Raw genomic sequence first — 21,250 nt, forward strand, 5'->3', positions numbered from 1 at the left:
AAAGTAGTGGAGCGTTATAAGTTTGCGTTTCCTACTTCATTTTCGACTTTGCTTAAGGACAATGTGGTTATTTATGTCCTTTGGAGAAAGCCAAGAGGATAGATAATGTGAAAGTGTGAGGATGCAGAAAGGAGAGAATGACAAAGTTTTAGAAATAAGAAATATACAACTGAGGCTGCCACTAACTCTTTCTTAAACTTTGTTTTGTAACCTGTGCATTGCTTTCTGAAGAAACTAAACTTTTTTACTATAAATGGTCTTTGCTTATCTGTGTATTCTATTCTAACCCAAAGGTGTGAATTCAGTGTTATAACCTAAAATACATTTTCAAGGGAGAAAAGAGGGGGAACCCTCCTTCTTAAAACTATACTTACTCCTCAGCCTTTCTTTATATTAGCTTGGCACAAGTTAATGTTCAACTTCAGATATAAACTTACTGTGTATTAATTTAAAAATGTTTCGGCTTTGTAGTGATATGTCTTCTTATATGGCGGAAGTTGTGCATGGAAGTTCTTACAGTTTACTTCATAGCAACTAAAGGAATTTTTTTACAACTATCTTTGCTGGAAAATATTTGTACCATTTTATTGGTATGGGTTTAGACTGGACACAATTATGTGACTTTTTATTATTGTACTTTAATGCTACTCATTGTGGAAGAAAGTTCACAGAGCTCCTCGAAGCAGTGTGTGTATTTATACGTATATAAAATCGTATATTTTGTGCTGTATATATACACACTACACACACATGCACATGTACACGCTGTAAATTTAAACTATCTGTTTTAAGCTTTGGAGAAGAAGAAGAAAGTATGTTCTGACTCAGAAGCTTCAGACTCCTCCTCCAGTGCATCAAGCTCTTCAGAAACTTCATCTGAAAGTGAAGCTGAAAATGAAAGAAGCAGAAGAAGAAAGCGTAAAAGAAGAGCTAAAACCAAACAATCAAGAAAACGAAGAAAGGAAGAGAGGAAGAAAGAGGATCCAAGGTGCAAGCGAACCTCAAACCAAAGACGGTGACTAGTCTTTTAAATTTAAGAATTTCAGAGAAATCTGAGAAATTCTCCTTTGTTTTCATGAAGTACTCAAGCAATGAATATGAAAATGATTTTAAGTTTGGGTTTTGATGCTTGATTTTTATAAACAAACAAAACCAGCCAACCAACCAACCAAAAAAAAAAAACCCTAAAGCTGAGCTTGCTGAGTAGATTTTTCCATGAAAGAGGACTTTGAAATGAGTAAGTCTTAGCATGTTAAAGTATTTGGGACTCTCTATACCTGCGTTAAAGTGAGACATTAGGAAAGTAATAGATGTTTGATAGATATTTGATTATATTTTAAAAATATTTCATGACAAATGGCAGATTAAAAGCAAAATTATTTGCTCTAAAGCGAGAACTGAACCTTCTTACCAATAATGGTGCACCATCCTTCCTTTAGCCTAAAACGGGTTGTTAATGAAACAAGTTTTGGTTGTTAAGGCATCTTAGTTTGATGCATCAAAGTGGGCTGGTTTTGGAATTTGCTTTGAAAAGTGGTGTTTCATCAGCTGACAGTTAATTTTGATTTGTCAACTTATTTTTCCCCATAGCAGCCTTTCTGACAAAAGTGATACAACAGAAAAAGCAGTCGATGTTAGCACAAAGAGGGACAAACCTGTGGTACGTCCTGAAGAAATTCCCCCAGTGCCTGAAAACAGATTTTTGCTAAGAAGAGATGTGCCTGTTGTCAATGTAGAACCTGAACCGTAAGGAACACTGAGCTTTCTTATTATGTTGACTTGGTGGAAACTATGCATAAAATTTTCCTGCTAACGTTCTATTACTAGTACTGATAGCAAATGATGGCTGTAGTGTCAGAATTTATAAATGAGGTATTTTAAGTGTCCTTTTTACAGTTTTCTTTGTAATATTCCTTACAACCTGTGTCAGGGTTTTTCAGTGAGATCTAATGAGTTAGTTTCATTGGTCCTTAAGGATCATGCATGTTATGACCTTAAACTCAATTACAGATGATGCAAAAAAAAAAAAGAGTGAATAATTCCAGAAGAAATTTTGCAATGTAAACCACAGCAAATATTTGATTGCAAGGGAAACTTGGGATTGGGAGAGGTGATTTTTCATCTTTCTTAGACTGAAGAAGCAGCTTTGGTTGAAAATCAGTCAACCAGAATTTTATGACCCACCTGTGATTTTTTTGAGAATAAGAGAAAATACTCTTCTTTTGATACAAAGGAAGTCACGAGTTCACAAGTTACTTTCAATTGGTGTTTTGCACCTCTATTAAATTGCAGTTAGGTTCTTTTTCTATCAAATCTCTCTGCTTTTGGACTCAGGTGAGCTAATACATTACATTGCCAGGTATCTCTAAAATCAGTTTGTTTTGGTTTTTTTTCTTTTAATTTCAGTTAATGGTATAGTCTGCTGTAAGCTTTTTCTTGAAACATTACTTTACTCATGTTTCCAAAGCCTTAGTAACTGCTTCTTTCGAGGATATTACACAAATTGTAAAAAGGAGTGCTGAGTTACCTCTTCTTGCTTAGGAAAGAAGCAAGGCTTTAGAACCTGTGGACTATCATGAATTGCCATTCCCTGTGCTAAGACATTGCTGTGTAACTGCTGTGATCCTGAAACTCTTCTGTCCATGTTGTCTTCATGACTTGTGCACCGAACACAGATTAACCTCTTTAGAAAAGCCCATACCACTTTAACAGAGTTCTTTGTAAGTTCATTGTTAGCATTTATTTACAAGTAGAGAGGTTAGGTAGGCTACATATTTGGTTGAAAACAAGTATATGTTGATTTGCCTTTCCTAGCAGAACCGTGCATGTCTTGCTTTATTTCTTGAAGAATTCACTGAATTCTTAGTTCTGCCATCTCAAAATAAATGAATGAGATGAATATTTTGCATGATTAACTTAAACTAATTTTAAGTTATTTTTTTGTTTTTTTCCATGTAAGCTCATATTTTATTAATTTATGTAGGAAGCTTCTTGATGCTACGCCAGTTCTGACTGACCAGAAACCATCAGTCTCTAAATCTGGACGAAAAATTAAAGGAAGAGGCACAATAGTATGTGACAATTTTTAAATTTTTTTTTCTTTCCTCTCACCCAGAGTATCTTCTCTGACCTTGAGCTTTGAATTTCCTTGGAGGCTTTGTGTGACACTTTAACGTGTTGTAGATTCTAGCTTAGAAGGTTGAAATATTGTTGTCAGGTAGTTCATTTTATAACACTTTTTTTTTTTCCATCCTCCTTGTTACTGTCTTTTTACTTAAAGATTGTTTGGAGAAAAAAAATGCTTACTCAGCGACGAGAAGTCTTCAAACATAAGACTAAAATTATTTCTTTTTAAAGATTGAAATTAATTCAGCCGGATTCGTCCCACACGAGCCACAAGATCTAAAGTAATGAGAAGTGACAAGAGCTTTTACTCTCCTCAACTCATTGGATTTCCTTGCTGTTTCTGTTAAGCATTAGGACTGTAATGCATAACAGTAGACAAAGCTGTTCTACAGTGTCCTAAGTGTATACAGCCCTTTCTGATGTGTATTGCTTGTCCTCCCAAGTTCTGGTATTTGCATCTTCTGATGGTTGTACATACATTGCTGAGAAACAACAGTTTTGTTGGCAACTTTGGCAGAATCACTTACGTTGTTTGTTCTGCTTTTTGACATTTTAAGTCAACCTTTTGTTTCCTTTTTTTAGCTATTTAATGTAGTTTGTCAAATTTCATCAGCTGTCCTGACTGAGATCAAGTCTGTGTAATATCATAGATGACACTGCACAGGCAAGAAGTTACTTCTTTGCAGTGCTGGTAGTGAAGCATTTTTACAGATGCGCAGACTCAGTCCTTTTGGGTTTTTTTACCTTCCTCTCTGAAGACTGCCACTGTTTATGGAGATTTCTACTTCAAATCTTTGGTATCTTGAAGACTTCTGCTTTTGCCTTAGTTCCACTGTACTCAAGCAAAAGTTTTCTTGTCTCTTCTCTAATAACCCACAATACAGGGCCCAAAACTGCACAGCTACACTGTTGTTTTTCAGTCAGTAGAAGAGGGAGAGAGTAAGAAAAGCTTTCGTAATTGTGCATTTGATTCTGATGTATTTCAAATTGTAGCATACTATGAGCATATTCTTCCCCTTTAGAACGTTTTCCTGGATCAGTTTAGCAGGCAGCATTTGGGCAACTGTAAACCAAACCAAGGCTTAGTCCTGCCAAATTTTTTTGCAAGTGGAAGTCCTCAAAAAAAAAAAATTTATATAGAGAGATCAATATCTGTGTAGCTGAAGACACTTTTCATTAGAATGATCTTAACTGAGACCCCTCTGAGCATGATTTTCTTAGGTGATAGCCATTGGATTTGAGAAGTACTTTTCTGCTGATCCCCATGATGCAATTACTTCAAGCCACGAAATTAACGGCTTAGATGGCTGTAGCGTGGACGTAGCTCAGTGTTTGAGCCTCACCTGAGAACAAACCCTTATTTGCCAGCCTTGACACTAAATCTGATAGCTGTCTTTGCTGCATCTGACAGCTTTCAGTTGTATTTAACACTTGTGATAGCCACTAAAGGAAGCCTTTTAAACGGAATGTTTTGAAATATTTATGTAAATAAAGACTTTTGGAAAAATAGCTTACAGCTGAGTGGAATTGGCTTTTGCCAGGGATTTGGGTGTCTGTGTCTTGTTTTTTGTAATTTTGGCACCCTCTTAGGAAACCTTAAGAATGAAAACTAGTAGTACCAGAAATAATTTAGGACTAGCAATTAGTTGGAGAAACACATTTTCCTGCCGTCCCTAATAGTCTGATTAGCAACAGTTTCTAGCCAGGGTGAACTTGTTTGATGGTTTTTCAAAATACTCATTTGTAGTTTTGAATTCTCTTAGGTTCTGAGAGACTCCTGAGTATAATATGAGAGAATTAGGGAGGTCCATGAAACCTTCACAACCTATTATATGTCATTCATCTGTAAAAGCTTTTTTTAAGTAGTCATTGCTTCAGCTCAAAGGGTAGGGAAGTGCCAAATCTTCATGGCAGGTTATCTTTATTTTTTTTATGTAAACAGGATGTCTTAAAGACTTCTGCCTGTAATTAACTGAATAAACCAATACATGCATCTTTCTGGTTTTTATTCTGGGGGGAAATATTTTTTTTTCACATATTTCTTGCTTTTATAAGTGGCTCAAAATAATTGAGTAAAATCCAGATGTTTTTCTTTATTGAGTCAAGGAGCATCTAATTTTCTCACAGAATTTACCTAAGTGTGTATCCAACTGGGTAATGGAAAATAATGAGTTAGCAATATTAGAGTTTTTTTCTCTGCTGCACAAGTAGCTATTATTGCCTACTTAAATGCTGTGCCTAAGCATAATTTTTTTAAGTATGAAGCTTCATTACACTTTTGTGAAAGTTTTTTTGGGTGGTTTTTTTGGGTTTTTTTTTTTGCTTGGAAGGTGTCTTAAACTGGATTCCCATTTCTGAAGAGCTGAACAGCAATAACTTTTGAAATAGGGCTTGTCTTTACTCATAAAAGCAGTTAAGTGTCTGCTACCTGAAGTGAAACATCTGTGCTTTATGATCCTGAAGAACAAGTGAGTTATCTGCAGTAATTGTGGTATTCCAAAAGGTGTTACGTAAAGGGAATTCATGAGCTCTTCCTTGATTCTTCCTTTTATGTTTTGAAAAAATGGGTTAGCTGCTGGCCTCTCTCAAGCTTTGTGAAATACCTTGAGTACGAAAAGATACAGTTAGCTATGTAATCCAGTCTCACGTGCGGGATATATGCATACCAAAAGTGCGTATTTTTGGCAGGAAATCTATAATTTGTGTTTTCTTCATGGACTTTGTGTGGATAATGTTGTCTGGCTTGTGTTATGAAGATGCATGCAAAATCTGTGTAAGAGGCACTATATGTTTTCTATATTATCCAGTCTCTTTTAAAGAAAAACATATTATGCAACTATCTTTCTCTGCTTTCACAGCGATATCACACCCCACCTCGATCACGATCGTGTTCTGAATCCGATGACGATGAGAGCAGTGAGACTCCTCCTCACTGGAAAGAGGAAATGCAGAGATTACGAACATATAGACCACCTAGTGGAGAAAAGTGGAGTAAAGGCGATAAGTAAGATCCTTACTACAAATTCAAAATGTCTAGTTTTTTTTACACAAGGCTTAATAGATTGTGTAGATGTAGCATGCCGTTCATGTTTGAATAAAAAAATGTAAATATCTTTGTGGTTAACACATTCCATTTAAATTCAAAAAATTAGAAGAGGAAAACTTTCTTAAAACCTTTCTGCTTTGCTAATGTGACACCAGATGAACACATGCTGAAAAGTGTCAGAAGAGTTGTTTCTGATGGTGCCATCTTGCACACTTCTTAAATAAGTAATTAATTGACCTGTCCAGTTTCCTGTTGCTTTCCATAGAGCTAATTATGTCAGATTTCCTTTAGCCTCAGCTTGGTTATATGGTTTCTTTGGATACCAAGTAAGACAATCGAATCCACGAATCCTATATTGTTTTAGTTAGATGTTCTTTCTGCAATTGCAAACTCTGTGATGGAAGCCAGCTCTCCAGAATTTCTGACGACTTGATACTAAATATGAGCTTCTATCAAATTATGATAGATAAACCTCAAAAGGAAAGCTGAAAAATATTATATATAATCATTATTGAATAATTGCAAATGTTTCTGATAGTTCTTTTTATATACTGAGTGTGTTCAGTTTATTGCTGTATTGCAGTGTACCAGCTAAAAGAATACTAAATAAGATGATGTTTTAAAATTTGTATTTAAATGTGGTTTAAGAATCCTATAGATGCAGAGGCCAAAGTCCTGTGGACTAGGGTAGATAAAACATTAAATCTCTTTACACAGGTTCTACAATATGCAAAGTTTGCTGATGTTGGCTGACTCATTTCTTAGAGAAGTAGCTCTCTTGATAGTGATGTAATTCCATATCTTAAAACGAGTGTAATAAGCTCAGTCAAAACACAATTGTCTGGTAGTAAAGGCGGGGGGGGGGGGTGTTAGGCTGTTGTTTGTTTGTCTTTTTTTTTTTTAACTTAATTGCATTGGAGGTGGGGAAAATACTTAGTTTATGTGAAGTTTTTAAAGAATTTTCACTTAGTGTGGGGCTTATTTGTTTGTTTTCTAGGTTGAGTGACCCATGTACAAGCAGATGGGATGAAAGAAGTGCGTCCCGGAGATCAAGATCTTGGTCACATAACGGTTATTCTGATCTAAGTACTGTGAGATATTCTAGCCATCACAAGAAGCACAGAAAAGAGAAAAAGAAGGTGAAACATAAAAAGAAATCTAAAAAGCAGAAGCATTTCAAGAAGCACAAGCAAACGAAAAAAAAGAAAACATCAGCCTCATCAGATGTAGAATCCTCTCATTCCTTCCTCAGGAGGACAAAATCGTCTTGTGATCGTGAGAGGAAATCTCGTTCTTCTTCATTGTCTTCTAGACATTCATCCAGAAGAGACTGGTCTAAATCTGATAAGGAAGACCAGAGCTCATCGACTTTATCAAGCAGAGGGACTCGATCATACTACAGGTCTAGGTCCAGATCTAGGTCTCAATCAAGATCTTATTCCCGAAGAAGTTCTAGATCAAGATCAGCCTCTAAATCATCGCGTTCTCGAAGCAGGTCAAGGTCAAGTTCTAATCCTAGACATCAAAAGACAGTTTCCAATTCTCCACGAAATACTTCAACACGATTAAATGAAAATAAGTTGAACAAGACTGCTGAGCCTGTAAGAGCAGTTATACTCCCGAGTGATAAAGTTGTCATACCACCAGTTGTCCCAGAAAACCTCCCTGTTATACCCTTAAGTGATAGTCCACCGCCTTCAAGGTGGAAACCTGGGCAGAAACCGTGGAAACCATCTTATGAGCGAATTCAGGAAATGAAAGCAAAAACAACCCATTTAATAACCACACAAACCACTTACAATTTAGTAGTCATTAAAGAGGCTAACACTTCTTCCTCATATCGTAAGCGACAAAGGAGTTCAGATAGCGATCGAAGCGGTTATTCCAAATACCGTAGTGACAGAAGCTCAGATAGTTGGCTGAGGTCAAGAAGCAGGTCCTCTCGAAGTAGGTCGTACTCAAGATCTTATTCGAGATCTAGAAGTCCATCTAGCTCTAGGACAAAATCTCATTCTTCTGGCAGGTCACCATCACTGAGTAAATACCGCAGTGACAGGTCGGGTTATAGTGAGTCAACATCTTATTATTCCCTTAGTGATGATGATAGACGCAGAAACAAAAGAAAATCTGCATCAAGTGATCAAAAAGCTCGGTCTCTTAAACTGAGGCAAGAAACGAGTTCTGAAAGTACTCTCCCTTACAAGTGTACAAAAGACTACGATGAGTCTTCTCAAGGATTGAAAGAGAGTGACAGTTTATCATCTTCAGACTTCTCTACTGACAGTGAGCGTTCTGCCAAAATCAAAGTAGTCCAAGAAAAAGAAGGCCGTTTTCAATTAGAAGGAGATACTCAGAAACAGGATAAAAATAGCTTAAGTTCTGAGAGAGGGGAGGAGAAATCCAAGTGTGAGCAGGATTCTGATCATGCTAAAAAGAAAGCAGCTAAGGAGAAATCTTCTGAGCAGCCTAGAGGTGGTGCAAAAACTAAACGAAAATCCTATTCAGGTAGTAAATGGGACTCTGAATCAAATTCTGAAAGAGGAGAGGCAAGGCATAATAGGGGAGATTCCAGACCCTCCTCCAGTAAAGAAGAAGGAGAGGCCACATCAGGATCTGATACAGAGCTTAGCGTTACCAAAAGGCTAAAAAAGCAATCAAATTCTTCAGAAGGCTTTCTGGATTCTGATTGTACGTGGAAGACAAGCAAACAGTTGTCATCCTCCGAATCTGAGAGTTCTTGTTCTAGCTCAACAAACATTAGAGGAAAGTCAAAAAAACACAAACATGGCTCGAAAAAACCTCTTAAAAAATCACATTCCAAAAAAGCAAAAGAAAAATCAAAAGGGAAAAAGGAGAAGAAACACAAAGTTCAGAAAAGAAAAGAAACGTTTCATTGGCAGCCCCCCTGGAGTTTGGTGAAGAAGATGATGATGAGATAAACGAAAAGCCAGTTACCAAGGATGATAAAAAAGAAAAGCAGCTTACCAGGGACATAAAGGATAAAAAACAAGTTTATGAAAAGGATGAAATAGTCAAAGATAAAATAGGAAATGGTGAAAAGTCTTGTGCGGATGAAAACCTTTTAGGTAAAAACACTACATGTGGTGCCTCACCCGATCGCAGTAACCTTAATAAAGAGAGCATTGAAACAAATGCTTCAACCAGTATTTTAAACTCAGGAATAAATGTGACGGCTTGCAAGAATGAGATTAAACAAGCTGAAGAAAGTAACCAGAACGGATTGGAAGATGTTATTCAGACGGATGACAACATGGAAATTTGTACTCCAGATCGTAACTCACCAGGGAAGGTTGATGTGGACATTTTGTCTCCTGTCATTCTCACTGCTAAACCTCAGGCTTTAAGTGCTAGTATAAACAAAGATGTACAGGTTGAGACCCCTGAACAAGACGCTGTCAAACTAGGAAACAATATTACAGACTTTATTAATATAAAAGAAGAAAAAGAAACAGGAAGGCAAGAAAATAACTCTGTCCCTGTGTCTAGTGCTAAAGACTGTAGTTTAAAAAGTGAAATTACTGAAAATACACAAAGCAATATGATAGATAATAAATGGAAGCCTTTGCAAGGGGTTGGTAATTTACAACCAGCAACAGTTAGTACTGCCGCAGAAGTTAAGAACGTAGCTTCAGCACCAGAGCCTAAACCAGCAGGTTTAAGAATTGAAATAAAAGCTAAAAATAAAGTAAGGCCTGGATCTCTGTTTGATGAAGTTAGAAAAACAGCACGGCTAAATCGAAGGCCAAGGAACCAAGAAAGTTCCAGTGAGGAAGAATCTCCAAGTAGAGATGACAATAGCCCGTCCAGGAGTCTCAGTAGGTCACGAAGTAAATCTGAATCTAAATCCAGACACAGAACAAGGTCCATATCTTACAGTCACTCAAGAAGTCGATCCCGGAGTTCTACGTATTCATATAGGTAAGAAGTTTGTCCTATTCCCACAGACTGTTGCGTTAACTTGAAAGTTCTGATAATTTTAAGGCATGTTTTTCTTTTTCAACTCACGTTTTTCTTTTAAACAGCACTGTATCATTTAGCAAGTATGGACTAAATATTTAGCTTAAAAGATAAAGCTTTATAATGCTTTTGCTTCCTGCTGCTCTTCAGTTCTATTCTGTTTTGTGCTTTTCAAAGTCATTCATTGATTTGTAGGTCAAGAAGCTATACAAGAAGCCGAAGCAGAGGATGGTATAGTAGAGATCGGTCAAGAAGTCGAAGTAGTTCTTACCACAGTTATAAGAGTCGTAGGTAAGTTTCTCTAATTGGAGACGGTGTTGGGGTGTATTATAAAACCAGTGAATTAGGCACAGCAATTCAGTGCTTCAGTCTCTGGGCGAGTTGGAAAAGCGCTTAGCTGTGCATACTGCGGTCTGAAGTATCTACCTGAAATGTGCAAGTTAGAATAGTCAGATTTCAGAATTTCCTGTTACTGAAAAATAGTTTTGTTTAATGTTTTGTGGTATGGATAAGGACTTCAGAGCAAAACATGTTCCTCTCCTCTCGTTCCCCCTTTCCCACCGCTCTCTTCAGCGCTTGTTTCTGATGAACTTAAAATGTCTCTGTGTTTTTGGTTTTGTCAGTCGAACCTATAGTAGAAGTAGATCCAGAAGTAGTTCTTATGGTCATCACAGTCGATCCAGGTATGGATTATAGTTTTATATAAACTGCAATAAATATACTTATTATAAAAATTTCGTGGTATAAGAATACCCCTGTATCTATGGTACTTAAAAATACAATATCATAATAGCAACTTGAATCAAAGCAAAATCAACATAAGACACTTAAAAGCTGAAAATAACCAAATCATCCTGGCATTACAGTTATAGGTGATGATATAAGTAATAGTGAACACGTTTCCTTTTATTGTTAAAATAAAACTGAGTTATAAATGGAATCACTTTGTTACTTGTTTTCAGAAGTATTAGCAAACAAGATTTTTACTGCATCTGCAATTTGTAGAGAAAACACAAAACTTTTTAAATGCTTAGTAAGTCTTTTCTAGAGTAATAAATTTGAGATTTTTCCTGTTGTTTTGAAGATACTTGTTCTTGTATTTAAACTCTTATAAAATGTAGAATTATTCTGTTTGCCACGTCCTTCAAAAGTAATTTCTACATAGCCACTCATCTCTGTATATACATGTCTTTAAAACATACAGTTTCTTGTCTAAAATGCTATTTATTTTAAATGTAAATTTACAATTACTTTCTTTTCCCTTTAAAGTAGATCATACACGTATGATAGTTACTATAGCAGAAGTCGAAGTAGAAGTAAAAGGAGTGACAGCTATCGAAGATCCAGAAGTTATGATAGGCGATCCAGGTATGTTTTTGCTAGCACAACTTTGACACTGTATTTCTGCAAAAGAACTTGCTATATGCAAAAGAACTTGCTTGTCCTGGTTTCGGCTAGGACAGAGTTAATTTTCTTCCTAGTAGCTGGTATAGTGCTGTGTTTTGGATTTAGTAGGAAAATAATGTCGATAACACACTGATGTTTTTAGTTGTTGCTAAGTAGTGTTTATACTAAGTCAAGGATTTTTCAGCTTCTCGTGCCCAGCCAGCAAGAAGGCTGGAGGGGCACAAGAAGCTGGGAGGGGACACCATCAGGACAGCTGACCCAAACTGGCCAAAGAGCTATTCCATGCCATATGACGTCATGCCCAGTATATAAACTGGGGGAGTTAACTGGGAGGGGGGATCGCGGCTCGGGAACTAACTGGGCATCGATCAACGAGTGGTGAGCAATTGCATTGTGCACCACTTACTTTGTATAGTTTAATTCTTTTAGTATTGCTATTGTCATATTATTATTATTATCATTATCATTGTTTTTCATTCCTTTCTGTCCTATTAAACTGTCTTTATCTCAACTCACGAGTTTTTTTTCCTGATTCTCTCCCCATCCCAGGGGTGGGGGGCAGTGAGCAAGCGGCTGCGTGGTGCTTAGCTGCCGGCTGGGGTTAAACCACGACATTGCTAAATACATATTTGTGGTGTTCATGAAGGCTAATGGATTGATTCCCCCCCCCCCCCACCATAAAAAATACATTGTTATCAAAAGTAATAGTTAAAAACAATTAAAATTAGAACAAGTGTGTAAGGAAATCAGAATTTCTGACATACTAAATTTGAGGATGGGGAAGAAACTAGGATAAGAAAGATTTGAGAAGGCTCTAGTTCATTGTATGCATGCATTAAAAATAATCACGTTTGGGGTTTTTTAATAATTTAAATGTTTCTTAAAAACTACAATGAACTAGCTCTCAGGATTTAAATGAAGTGCCCTGTTATGGATTAAAAGCTGCCTGGTATGTAAAGATTCCATTGGATGGTAAATTCTTTTTGGTGAGACTGCAAAAGTGGATTTAAAAAAAAAAAAATCTGAAAGGGAAATTAAAAATTGCAGTGCTATCCAGAATTAATTTTCAACTTCTTAGAACATATTTTGAAAGAACACTTTACCTACAAATCCAGTGTGCTTCTGATGAATTCAGGATAAATTTTATTCTACTCAGTCCAGGGGAATTATATAGGTGTAAGTGAGCACATTTCACAAAGGGCAGAAGTTGAACAGGAGAGAGAGAGAGAGACCTATAGATACATAGTGAATATCAATGATGATTTGTTTTGTACCTTTTAATATGTCCCATATTAGTCAGTGGTAAATGAGGCAGATCTCTAAGACTACTGGAAATTTTCATCCTCTGCTGTCCTCATACTCATTTTTTCACAACTTTATACCAACCCTTAATGGACTTTGCTCTCACCCATTTCCCCATCTAGTTCTGACAGTACGGCAACTTTCATCTTGTGGTTAAGGGGAAATTAATGAGATTAACGAAGAGTGTAGAAATAGACTTAAAAAATCATTGTTTTAGCATGTTGGGAAGCTTCAGAGAAACAATGTTGGATTAGGATATGCTCATCTTTCATTTAGAAAGCTTTCCTTACAGGCATAAGGCTAGAATATCTCCAATGAAAGTTTATTCTGTGTAATTTGAATATGTCCTGTGGCTTGTCTGAAACCATCTGGACTCTATCTTGATGTTTGGCCAGGTGCTGAGCTTGGAATTCTTCTGGATAAGCCAAAACATTTTAATCTACAACTTCCACTCTGCAGATACTCACACACTCCTGTTGTTGTTGTGAGGCCTAATTCTTAAGACCCTTCTTCAAACGAAAAACTGCAATATATAAAGCAAGGATTTGTGAAATTGTCTTAGTTGAGAAACACTTGCAATTATAAAATTATATTTGTTAGAATATACTTCTCAGTCAGCTATTAGCATTTACAAAAACAGTTATTTTGGTTTATTTCTTAGCTGTATCAGAGAAAGCAAGAAATATTGTAGTTACAAACACTGTTTGACTTGAGTTACACAGGGTTTTCATCATGTAAAGTTAATGATTATTTTAATTTTGAGTGTCCCTTAATACTTCAGTTATACGAAATACAAGAAGTCTTTTACAGGATTGTATGTTTTCTTCTTGTCTCTTGTCTGTCTTGACAATTTTTTTACATGATGCAATTTTGAATTTGAAGCTCAAAATACAATTTTGAGGCATTTTAATCTTTTCTTTGTAGATCTTATGGCTCTGACAGTGAAAGTGATCGCAGTTACTCTAACAATCGAAGTCCCAGTGAAAGCAGCAGATATAGCTGAAAGTGTGTCTTTGACGACGGAAACTGTATTTAATAATTTTTTCAGTGTTATGTTAAACTGTTTTGACAGTGTCACAAGTGAAGTTGAAGGGTGTTTACTGAGTTAGCTGAAACTTTACCATTTAACAGTGAACTCATTTGACTGACTGTATACTTTATGGAGAGAAGTACTGAGCTCAACTCAACTGATTGTTTTTTTTAAATTTTTTTTAATGTCAAATGCTACTTTTACAAAATAGAAAAAAAAAAAAAAAACAGTTTTACTTCCTTGAATTGGATTTTCCAAGCCATGAATGACACTTAGGTGAATTTGCTGCCACCACTTTTCTGGGTGCAGCAGTCCGTACTGTCTTCAAGTATGTTTATAAACACCTTAGGGCTTTCTGCCTGTTACTATTAAATATATGCTATCAACTATAAAACTGTGAAGAAAACTTCTTACAAAAGCTGCCATTTCTAGTTTATTAAAATGCTTTTTTTTAATGCTGGAAGATGGGTTCTGTGCTGTCTTGTTTGTTGATTATTGTGTTATATACAGTATATACACAACAGCTAGGTGATGAAAACAAAGACTGCCACTCTGTCTTAATCCTTCCTGTACTGTGATATTACAGAAGTCTGCTGAAAAGGGTGAGATTATGCACAATGGGAATTGTCAAACTGACAAGCAGTGAGCAAAAGTGTGATGAATAAGTTTTGATCTTAATATCCAACTTGTCTAAACTTTTATGTTTAAAAGTGAATTTTGTGATAAACAGCAATGTTCTTAAGAGTCTAAAAAAAAGTGTTTCTAAACACTTCTTGAATTTCATTTCAATTCATATTACAGTGCTTGGCATACTCAACACATTTTGAAGTTTAATGTTGTGAACTGTTGAGTATATCATGAGTTTGTTCAAAACACTTTTTAAAAAACTTAGGTGATGATAATTTTTTGAGAAAACAAACCATAATGGTTCCTTTATAAAATGTCTGTAGATGTATCCCATTTGCCACAGGGAATATTGGATATTGATATTGCAGATGTTGAACTATATATTGTTAAAGTGATATGACTACAAAAATGCTGGTATGCCTGATAAAAAGCATGGACAATACTTTCAAAGTAAAGTTTAATACCAAAAATGACTCCGTGTTACAGGTAAATGGTTTGCAGAAAAACCATAGATTGAAGCTGAAGAGCATTGAGTAATTTTTGCAATATTCTGATTGAGTTGATTTGAAAAAACACTTGTAAAGCTTTTCAGTGTTTAGAAAGTTGTGTACTAAGAAACAGTTTTTTAATGGCATAATGTAACCTGAAAAGTGGGGTCTGTAGTGAGAACACAGACTAACATAGCTTTATTAGAGCTAATGAGTACTGTTGTATTATAATAGTTTTCATTACTGACTTTCTGTAATATCTTGAGATGCTTTCATTTTCTCGAATGTTTTCAAATATTGAAAATGATTTTTTTTTTTAAATCTCATCAGGACCCAACAGCTTTGAAAATTAAAAGTGGTAATTTCTTGCTTAGATGTCAATTCATACTGTCTCTTTGATTGAATTAAGCTATCCAAAATTAGCTTTTGGTATACTTCTGAAACATGAAAAGAAAGTTCAAAGTGAAGTTTGAAGGCTGTAACGATGCCCTCCATTTCTGCCCATGAACAGCTGAATAAGACATTTGTACGCCACTTCCTAAAACTGAATTTGTCATACAGGTTTTTCACTTTCTAGAAGAACCCAAAATTCTGGACTTACACCCTTCCTACTCTTGTAGTTCAATGAAAAAGTGTGTGCATGTAATCCTTTTGAATCAACATTTTGTAAGCTGCTTATGCTTTTTAACATTAAATATGTTTATTACTGAAGTCAGTATACAGTTACAGACATGTTTCTAACAGCAGCAGCCATTTCAGAGTCCTGAACAAATATTTCATTGCCAACTCGAGATAATGTTTGTTGCAGTTTCATAGTTTTAAGTACAAATGTAAGTTGTTTTTTCCCTTACTGAGAAAATAGAACTAGAGGGCTAGTGGTGTAACAAAATACACAAATACAAACATTGCCATTCAGTGCTTATTGGAGGAAAAAAATTGCTCCAGAACTGGACTTTGTTGTATTTCAGATCTGAGTTGATTTTTTTTTTTATTTTTAAGGCCAGGAAAAGGTAATAGAAATACGGTCAAATTACTGCAGTGTCACTAATGTCTATTTCATATCTTGAATTAAAGCTTTATAAAGAAATTCCATCTGGTGGATGGTTGGGGAGGGATGTGAGGGAAGGGGTGGGGAGTATTTTTACTTAGTGAAGTCTGTTAAATTGTGCTTCAGATAAGAAACATACCCCTGAGCTGGTTTTCTAATGTTGGTCTATGGTTTTGCAATTTTGTTATTCAAAAGTAGTTGCTGTTTGTAAAATAAACTTTTGTACATATCTGCAAATGCTGTTTTCTCTACATCTGGAAAAATCCGTTGCTGCTTGAGGGGAAACAGGCAGGAAAATTAAAAATATACTTCAGTTTCTGTATCTGCTTTTGTCCCTTGCAAGACTGCGTACAAGTTGCCTTTCCTTCTGACCTACATAGAGAATGATTCCTCAGCAAGACTCTGTACTGGGTTTACATAATAGTCGTTGGAGGAACAAATATTTTGAAATTTCCAAGTGATTTGAGGTCTCACCATTTCCTCAAGATATATAAAAGGTTCCTATCCTTTGTGAAAAGATACACTTAATGGATCTACACGGAAATCTCTAAATGTGCTGAGTTTAGCTACTTTGCTAAATATTCTTTCCCAAATACACATTCCCACATCATTTCCGTAGCCTATTGGAAATGTGGTACTAGTTCAAGTCGGCAGATGTAGTGGCTCAGCGGACTAATCCATTAGTCTTTTAGACCTTCTGTTCCAGAAAAAACGGATTTCATTGGAAAATACCAGCTTTGTCCTAATGGAAAGGCTAATTGCCTCGGTCTAAGGTAAAAAGGACAAGTGGAAGCGTTTCCTCGTTGTTCGATTTAGTCTTTAGCGTGATCCCATTAACCTGGCATTTCCCAGGAGCACTGCCCCTGAGGAGGAGGCATGAGAAATCCTAGGCAGGAAAAGTAGGAACTCCAGTTGATATGAGCTATAGTGATGAAAGGTGTTTAAAAAATAAATAAAAAAGGTAATTTAAGATAGGAGAAGGGTGAATGGCTACATCAAAGGCAGCAGACAAAAACGATAGTGTAAGAAATGTTGGACAACCTCTGCGCTGCAATGTAAAACAGTCTCTGTCTTCCTTGCTGAAGAGAGTGCGTCAACAACCTTTCTTTCAAATGCATCACGTCGCTTTTGGGGCTTAAAAAAGCCATATTCTGTGCAAAAGTTAAACATCAAGATCACGGCACCGCTCTCAGGTGCTGCGGACCTGCTGCCGTAGAGGTCAAGCCGTCACCTTGAGCCGGCTCCGGCAGCAAGCCGGAGTGCGGGGAGGAGGCTGGAGGCAGGGCGCTGTGCTGGAGCACGCGGCGTTAAAAATAGAGCGGCTGCCACCCGGTTATGTATTACTCATTAGTGACATTTTTCTATTAAAGTAAGTCTTAAATCCTGCAGTGTAGTAAAACTATTACTCAAGTATAAGTGGTTTCATCAAAAAAAAAAAAAGGGAGGGGGAGTTCTAAACAAGGTTAGGTCTGTGGGTCTTTGGTTGTTTTGGCAATAGATTATCCACTGCATAGTACACAGAATATTGTTGTGGTGTAGCTCTGTAAGAGCAAGCGTTCTGTCTCCGGTTGCAGGTGAGTGACTTAACTTGTCTAGAATAAGACAATATTAAATGAACCATCTGGCTATCAAACAACTAGTTCTTATAAAGCACGTATTTACAAAGCAACAGCCTAAATGCCCCTCGTCCTACGGTATCGCCATGCAGAGAGATTTCCTTCCTCCTGTATCGCTTTTAAACAAGGGCTATTTGTGTCCTTGCACTCGAGGGTAAGAAGCATTTAAAGTGCTCTTTCAGAAGATCACCAAGTATCTGACAGCGTATTAAATTTCTGTTGATGGCTTTGTGTGGTTCGTGATGATCATGCTTACAGTTTGGAGCAGAACACAGTATTTAGATGACCTTGAGCTGCACTCTGGAATCCATCTGGTGTAATTTCCAAACTGAACGCTTGCCTGGGATTTAAATCATGAGAATATAAAGCTTTGCGTGCTCCACCCCTCCTTAACATCCATATAAATAATTTTTTTTAATATATGGTTGTGAAACAGTAATGATTTTCCACCTGTTTTTAAAATGCTTTAGCTGCTTAACTGTGGTAAGTTAAAACTGTTTAAAAATTATATCAACAATTAAAGGGACCCAGTCTTGAATTTAGTAATGTCCATGTAAGCCCTCTGAAGTAGGTAGGATTGCATGTCTGAAATCAGACAGTCTGTGGCAGTTTTGGGGTTGTTTTGTTTTGTTTGGTTTTTTGTTTAACGAAGGTAATATTTCAGAGTCACAGTGGATGCACAGAGAGGGGGTGGGCGTGAATTTGGTAACGCCGTCGTGTGTCTGTCCTTGAAAGAGCCCGGTGCAGCCCAAGAAAACCAATGTCCTTCCCCAAAGGCTGGTCTAACGGTGAGAGCGCTGAGCTCAGCGCAGCTTGTGAACACTTGTAGCTCCCACCCTGGCATTATGTCCTAGTCCTGGCCTTAGGCTGCAAAATTCCTTAATTCATTCCTGAATTCAGCCAGGAAGGGGCTGCCCTTCCTCTTGGGCTTGCTTTTTCTTCCAGCTCATCGTGCACCCTGTGAGAGAGGACAAGGAAGAGTTCTCCCCCTCTCCTAGTGCCTTAGCCGCCCGTCCCATCGCTCGGGCGGCCTCTGCGTAACTGCTCCCCGATGCATTCTGGAAAATGAGCCGTGAAAAGCGTGAGGAGGATTGGGAAGGTCCTCAGGAATGGGAGAGGGTAAGGGACTGATTGCTGCACTTCCAGGAGAAACGCTCAACTCTTTCGGGAATGTACCAGTGAGATGAATCAATCGACAGAGGCTCCAGTGCTGGTTGAAGAAGTAATGAAAAATGAAAAAGCAAGCCCATTCTATTGAGAGGGCTAGATATTTGGCATAAAGAAAGCTTTTTTTTTTTATATATATCAGTGTAGCTATGTCAATTTTAGGTGTTTATAGGCACTGTCACAGAACTTCAAGGGAAAGGGAGGCGAGCACTTCCATGGCAAACCTCCACCCCCAGTGCCCCCTGCCCGCTTGACGTGGCCGAACCAAATGCCGCTTGTTCCAGATTAAGGCAGCTGGCTGCCTGACGCGCCTTGCTATCAGAAAATACGTTCAAGTTGAGGGGCAGCCTCAAATACGGAGGACTGGTGTTTGGGGTAGTCTGCGGGCTCTGGCAGAGCAAGCTGCAAAGCTTTCCTAGTATAAAAGCTGAGCGTAACAGTAGCGTATCAGTGGTTATAACCAAGCTGCAGGTGTACAAAGAAAAAGCAAGAGGCTGAATATATGATCCTTTCTCAGTAAACTTCGCCGGCTTTTGCAACGACTGCGTGTGAACCACTGTGTTTAATAACGGCTGTATAAAGCAGTTGGGTATTTTTATTTTTTTTTTTTAATCCCTTTATGCCGCTGAGGTCTGTAGCATCCCTTAGTGATGGCTTCCACCTTTTAAAGAAATAACACTGGGGGTGGGGAATTTTTTTTTTTTTTCCCTACTGTAATGTGCAGTTTGATGATTTCATTGAGTGTCCTTAGCTCCTATTTTGAGAGAATTAGCGAGCAATGGTTCCCCGGTCACTTCATTTCACTTACTTTCAATGTCTTCCCTGTAGGGACCAAGCAGTCCTTATTGTGTCCCGTGACGAGGGCTGCCCAGGGCTCCTCGACGTTAGCTGCTAATGTCACCCCTAGTCACTGGCACAGAGCAGCGGCTGCTCTGCAAGTGGCATTGGAAGGACGTGGACCTGTTGGAGCAGGTCCAGAGGAGGGCCACGAAGATGATCGGGGGCTCTAGCACCTCTCCTATGAAGTGTGGTGGGTTGACCCTGGCCGGATGCCAGGTGCCCACCAAAGCCGCTCTATCACTCCACCTCCTCAGCTGGACAGGGGGAGAGAAAATAAAACAAAAGGCTCGTGGGTCGAGATAAGGACAGGGAGATCACTCACCAGTTACCGTCACAGGCAAAACAGACTCGGGGAAAAATTAGTTTAATTTATTGCTAGTCAAATTAGAGCAGGATAATGAGAAATAAAACCAAATCTTAAAACACCTTCCCCCCACCCCTCCCTTCTTCCTGGGCTTAACTTTACTCCCGATTTTCTCTACCTCCTCCCCCCCAAGCAGCGCAGGGGGACAGGGAATGGGGGTTTGGGTCAGTTCATCACACGTTGTTTCTGCCGCTCCTTCCTCCTCAGGGGGAGGACTCCTCACGCTCTTCCCCTGCTCCAGCCTGGGCTCCTCTCTCCGTGGGTCCACAGCTCCTGCCAGGAGCCTGCTCCAGCGCGGGCTTCCCACGGGGTCACAGCCTCCTTCAGGCATCCCCCTGCTCCGGCGTGGGGTCCTCCACGGGCTGCAGGTGGATATCTGCTCCACCGTGGACCTCCATGGGCTGCAGGGGGACAGCCTGCCTCACCATGGTCTTCCCCACGGGCTGCAGGGGAATCTCTCTCTGCTCCGGCGCCTGGAGCACCTCCTCCCCCTCCTTCTTCACTGACCCTGGTGTCTGCGGAGTTGTTCCTCTCACATCTTCTCACTCCTCTCTCCCGCTGCAACTCCAACTCCCCTGTAACTTCTTTTCCCTTTCTTAAATCTGTTATCCCAGAGGCGCTACCACCGTCGCTGATGGCTCGGCCTGGGCCAGCGGTGGGTCTGTCCTGGAACCCGCTGGCATTAACTTTATCGGGCATAGGGGAAGGTTCTAGCAGCTTCTCACAGAAGCCACCCCTGTAGCCCCCCCCCACTACCAAAACCTTGCCGCACAAACCCAATACATTAAGACAGGCTGAGAGAGCTGGGGTTGTTCAGCCTGGAGAAGAGAAGGCTCCAGGGAGACCTTATAGCAGCCTGCCAGTACTTAAAGGGGCCTACAAGAAAGCCGAGAGGGACTTTTCACAAGGGCATGTAGTGATAGGACAAGGGGTAATGGCTTTAAACTGAAAGAGGGTAGATTTAGATTAGATGTGAGGAAGAAGTTCTTTACCGTGAGGGTGGTGAGGCACTGGCACAGGTTGCCCAGAGAGGTTGTGGATGTCCCCTCCCTGGAAGTGTTCAAGGCCAGGCTGGATGGGGCTTTGAGCAACCTGCTCTAGTGGAAGGTGTCCCTGCCCATGGCAGGGGGGTTGGAACTAGACGATCTTTAAGGTCCCTTCCAACCCAAACCATTCTGTGATTGCTATTTGGCACCGAGGCTTAGACATAA

General features: G+C 38.6%; 1 protein-coding gene across 1 annotated transcript in view; it reads left to right on the top strand.

The window, feature by feature from the left end:
- Positions 1-16,110, top strand: part of NKTR (natural killer cell triggering receptor) — a 44,242-nt gene extending 28,132 nt beyond the window's left edge. The window contains 10 exon segments of the mRNA XM_050915785.1: positions 793-1,015; positions 1,591-1,746; positions 2,984-3,071; positions 5,985-6,130; positions 7,170-9,076; positions 9,079-10,111; positions 10,346-10,441; positions 10,774-10,833; positions 11,423-11,522; positions 13,761-16,110. Of these exon segments, the coding sequence (XP_050771742.1) occupies positions 793-1,015; positions 1,591-1,746; positions 2,984-3,071; positions 5,985-6,130; positions 7,170-9,076; positions 9,079-10,111; positions 10,346-10,441; positions 10,774-10,833; positions 11,423-11,522; positions 13,761-13,862 (3,911 nt within the window). The 3' untranslated portion in view covers positions 13,863-16,110.
- The last annotated feature ends 5,140 nt before the right edge of the window (positions 16,111-21,250 follow it).

The sequence above is a fragment of the Gymnogyps californianus genome, chromosome 2 (genome assembly GCF_018139145.2).
Source record: "Gymnogyps californianus isolate 813 chromosome 2, ASM1813914v2, whole genome shotgun sequence".
Classification (NCBI taxonomy): domain Eukaryota; kingdom Metazoa; phylum Chordata; class Aves; order Accipitriformes; family Cathartidae; genus Gymnogyps; species Gymnogyps californianus.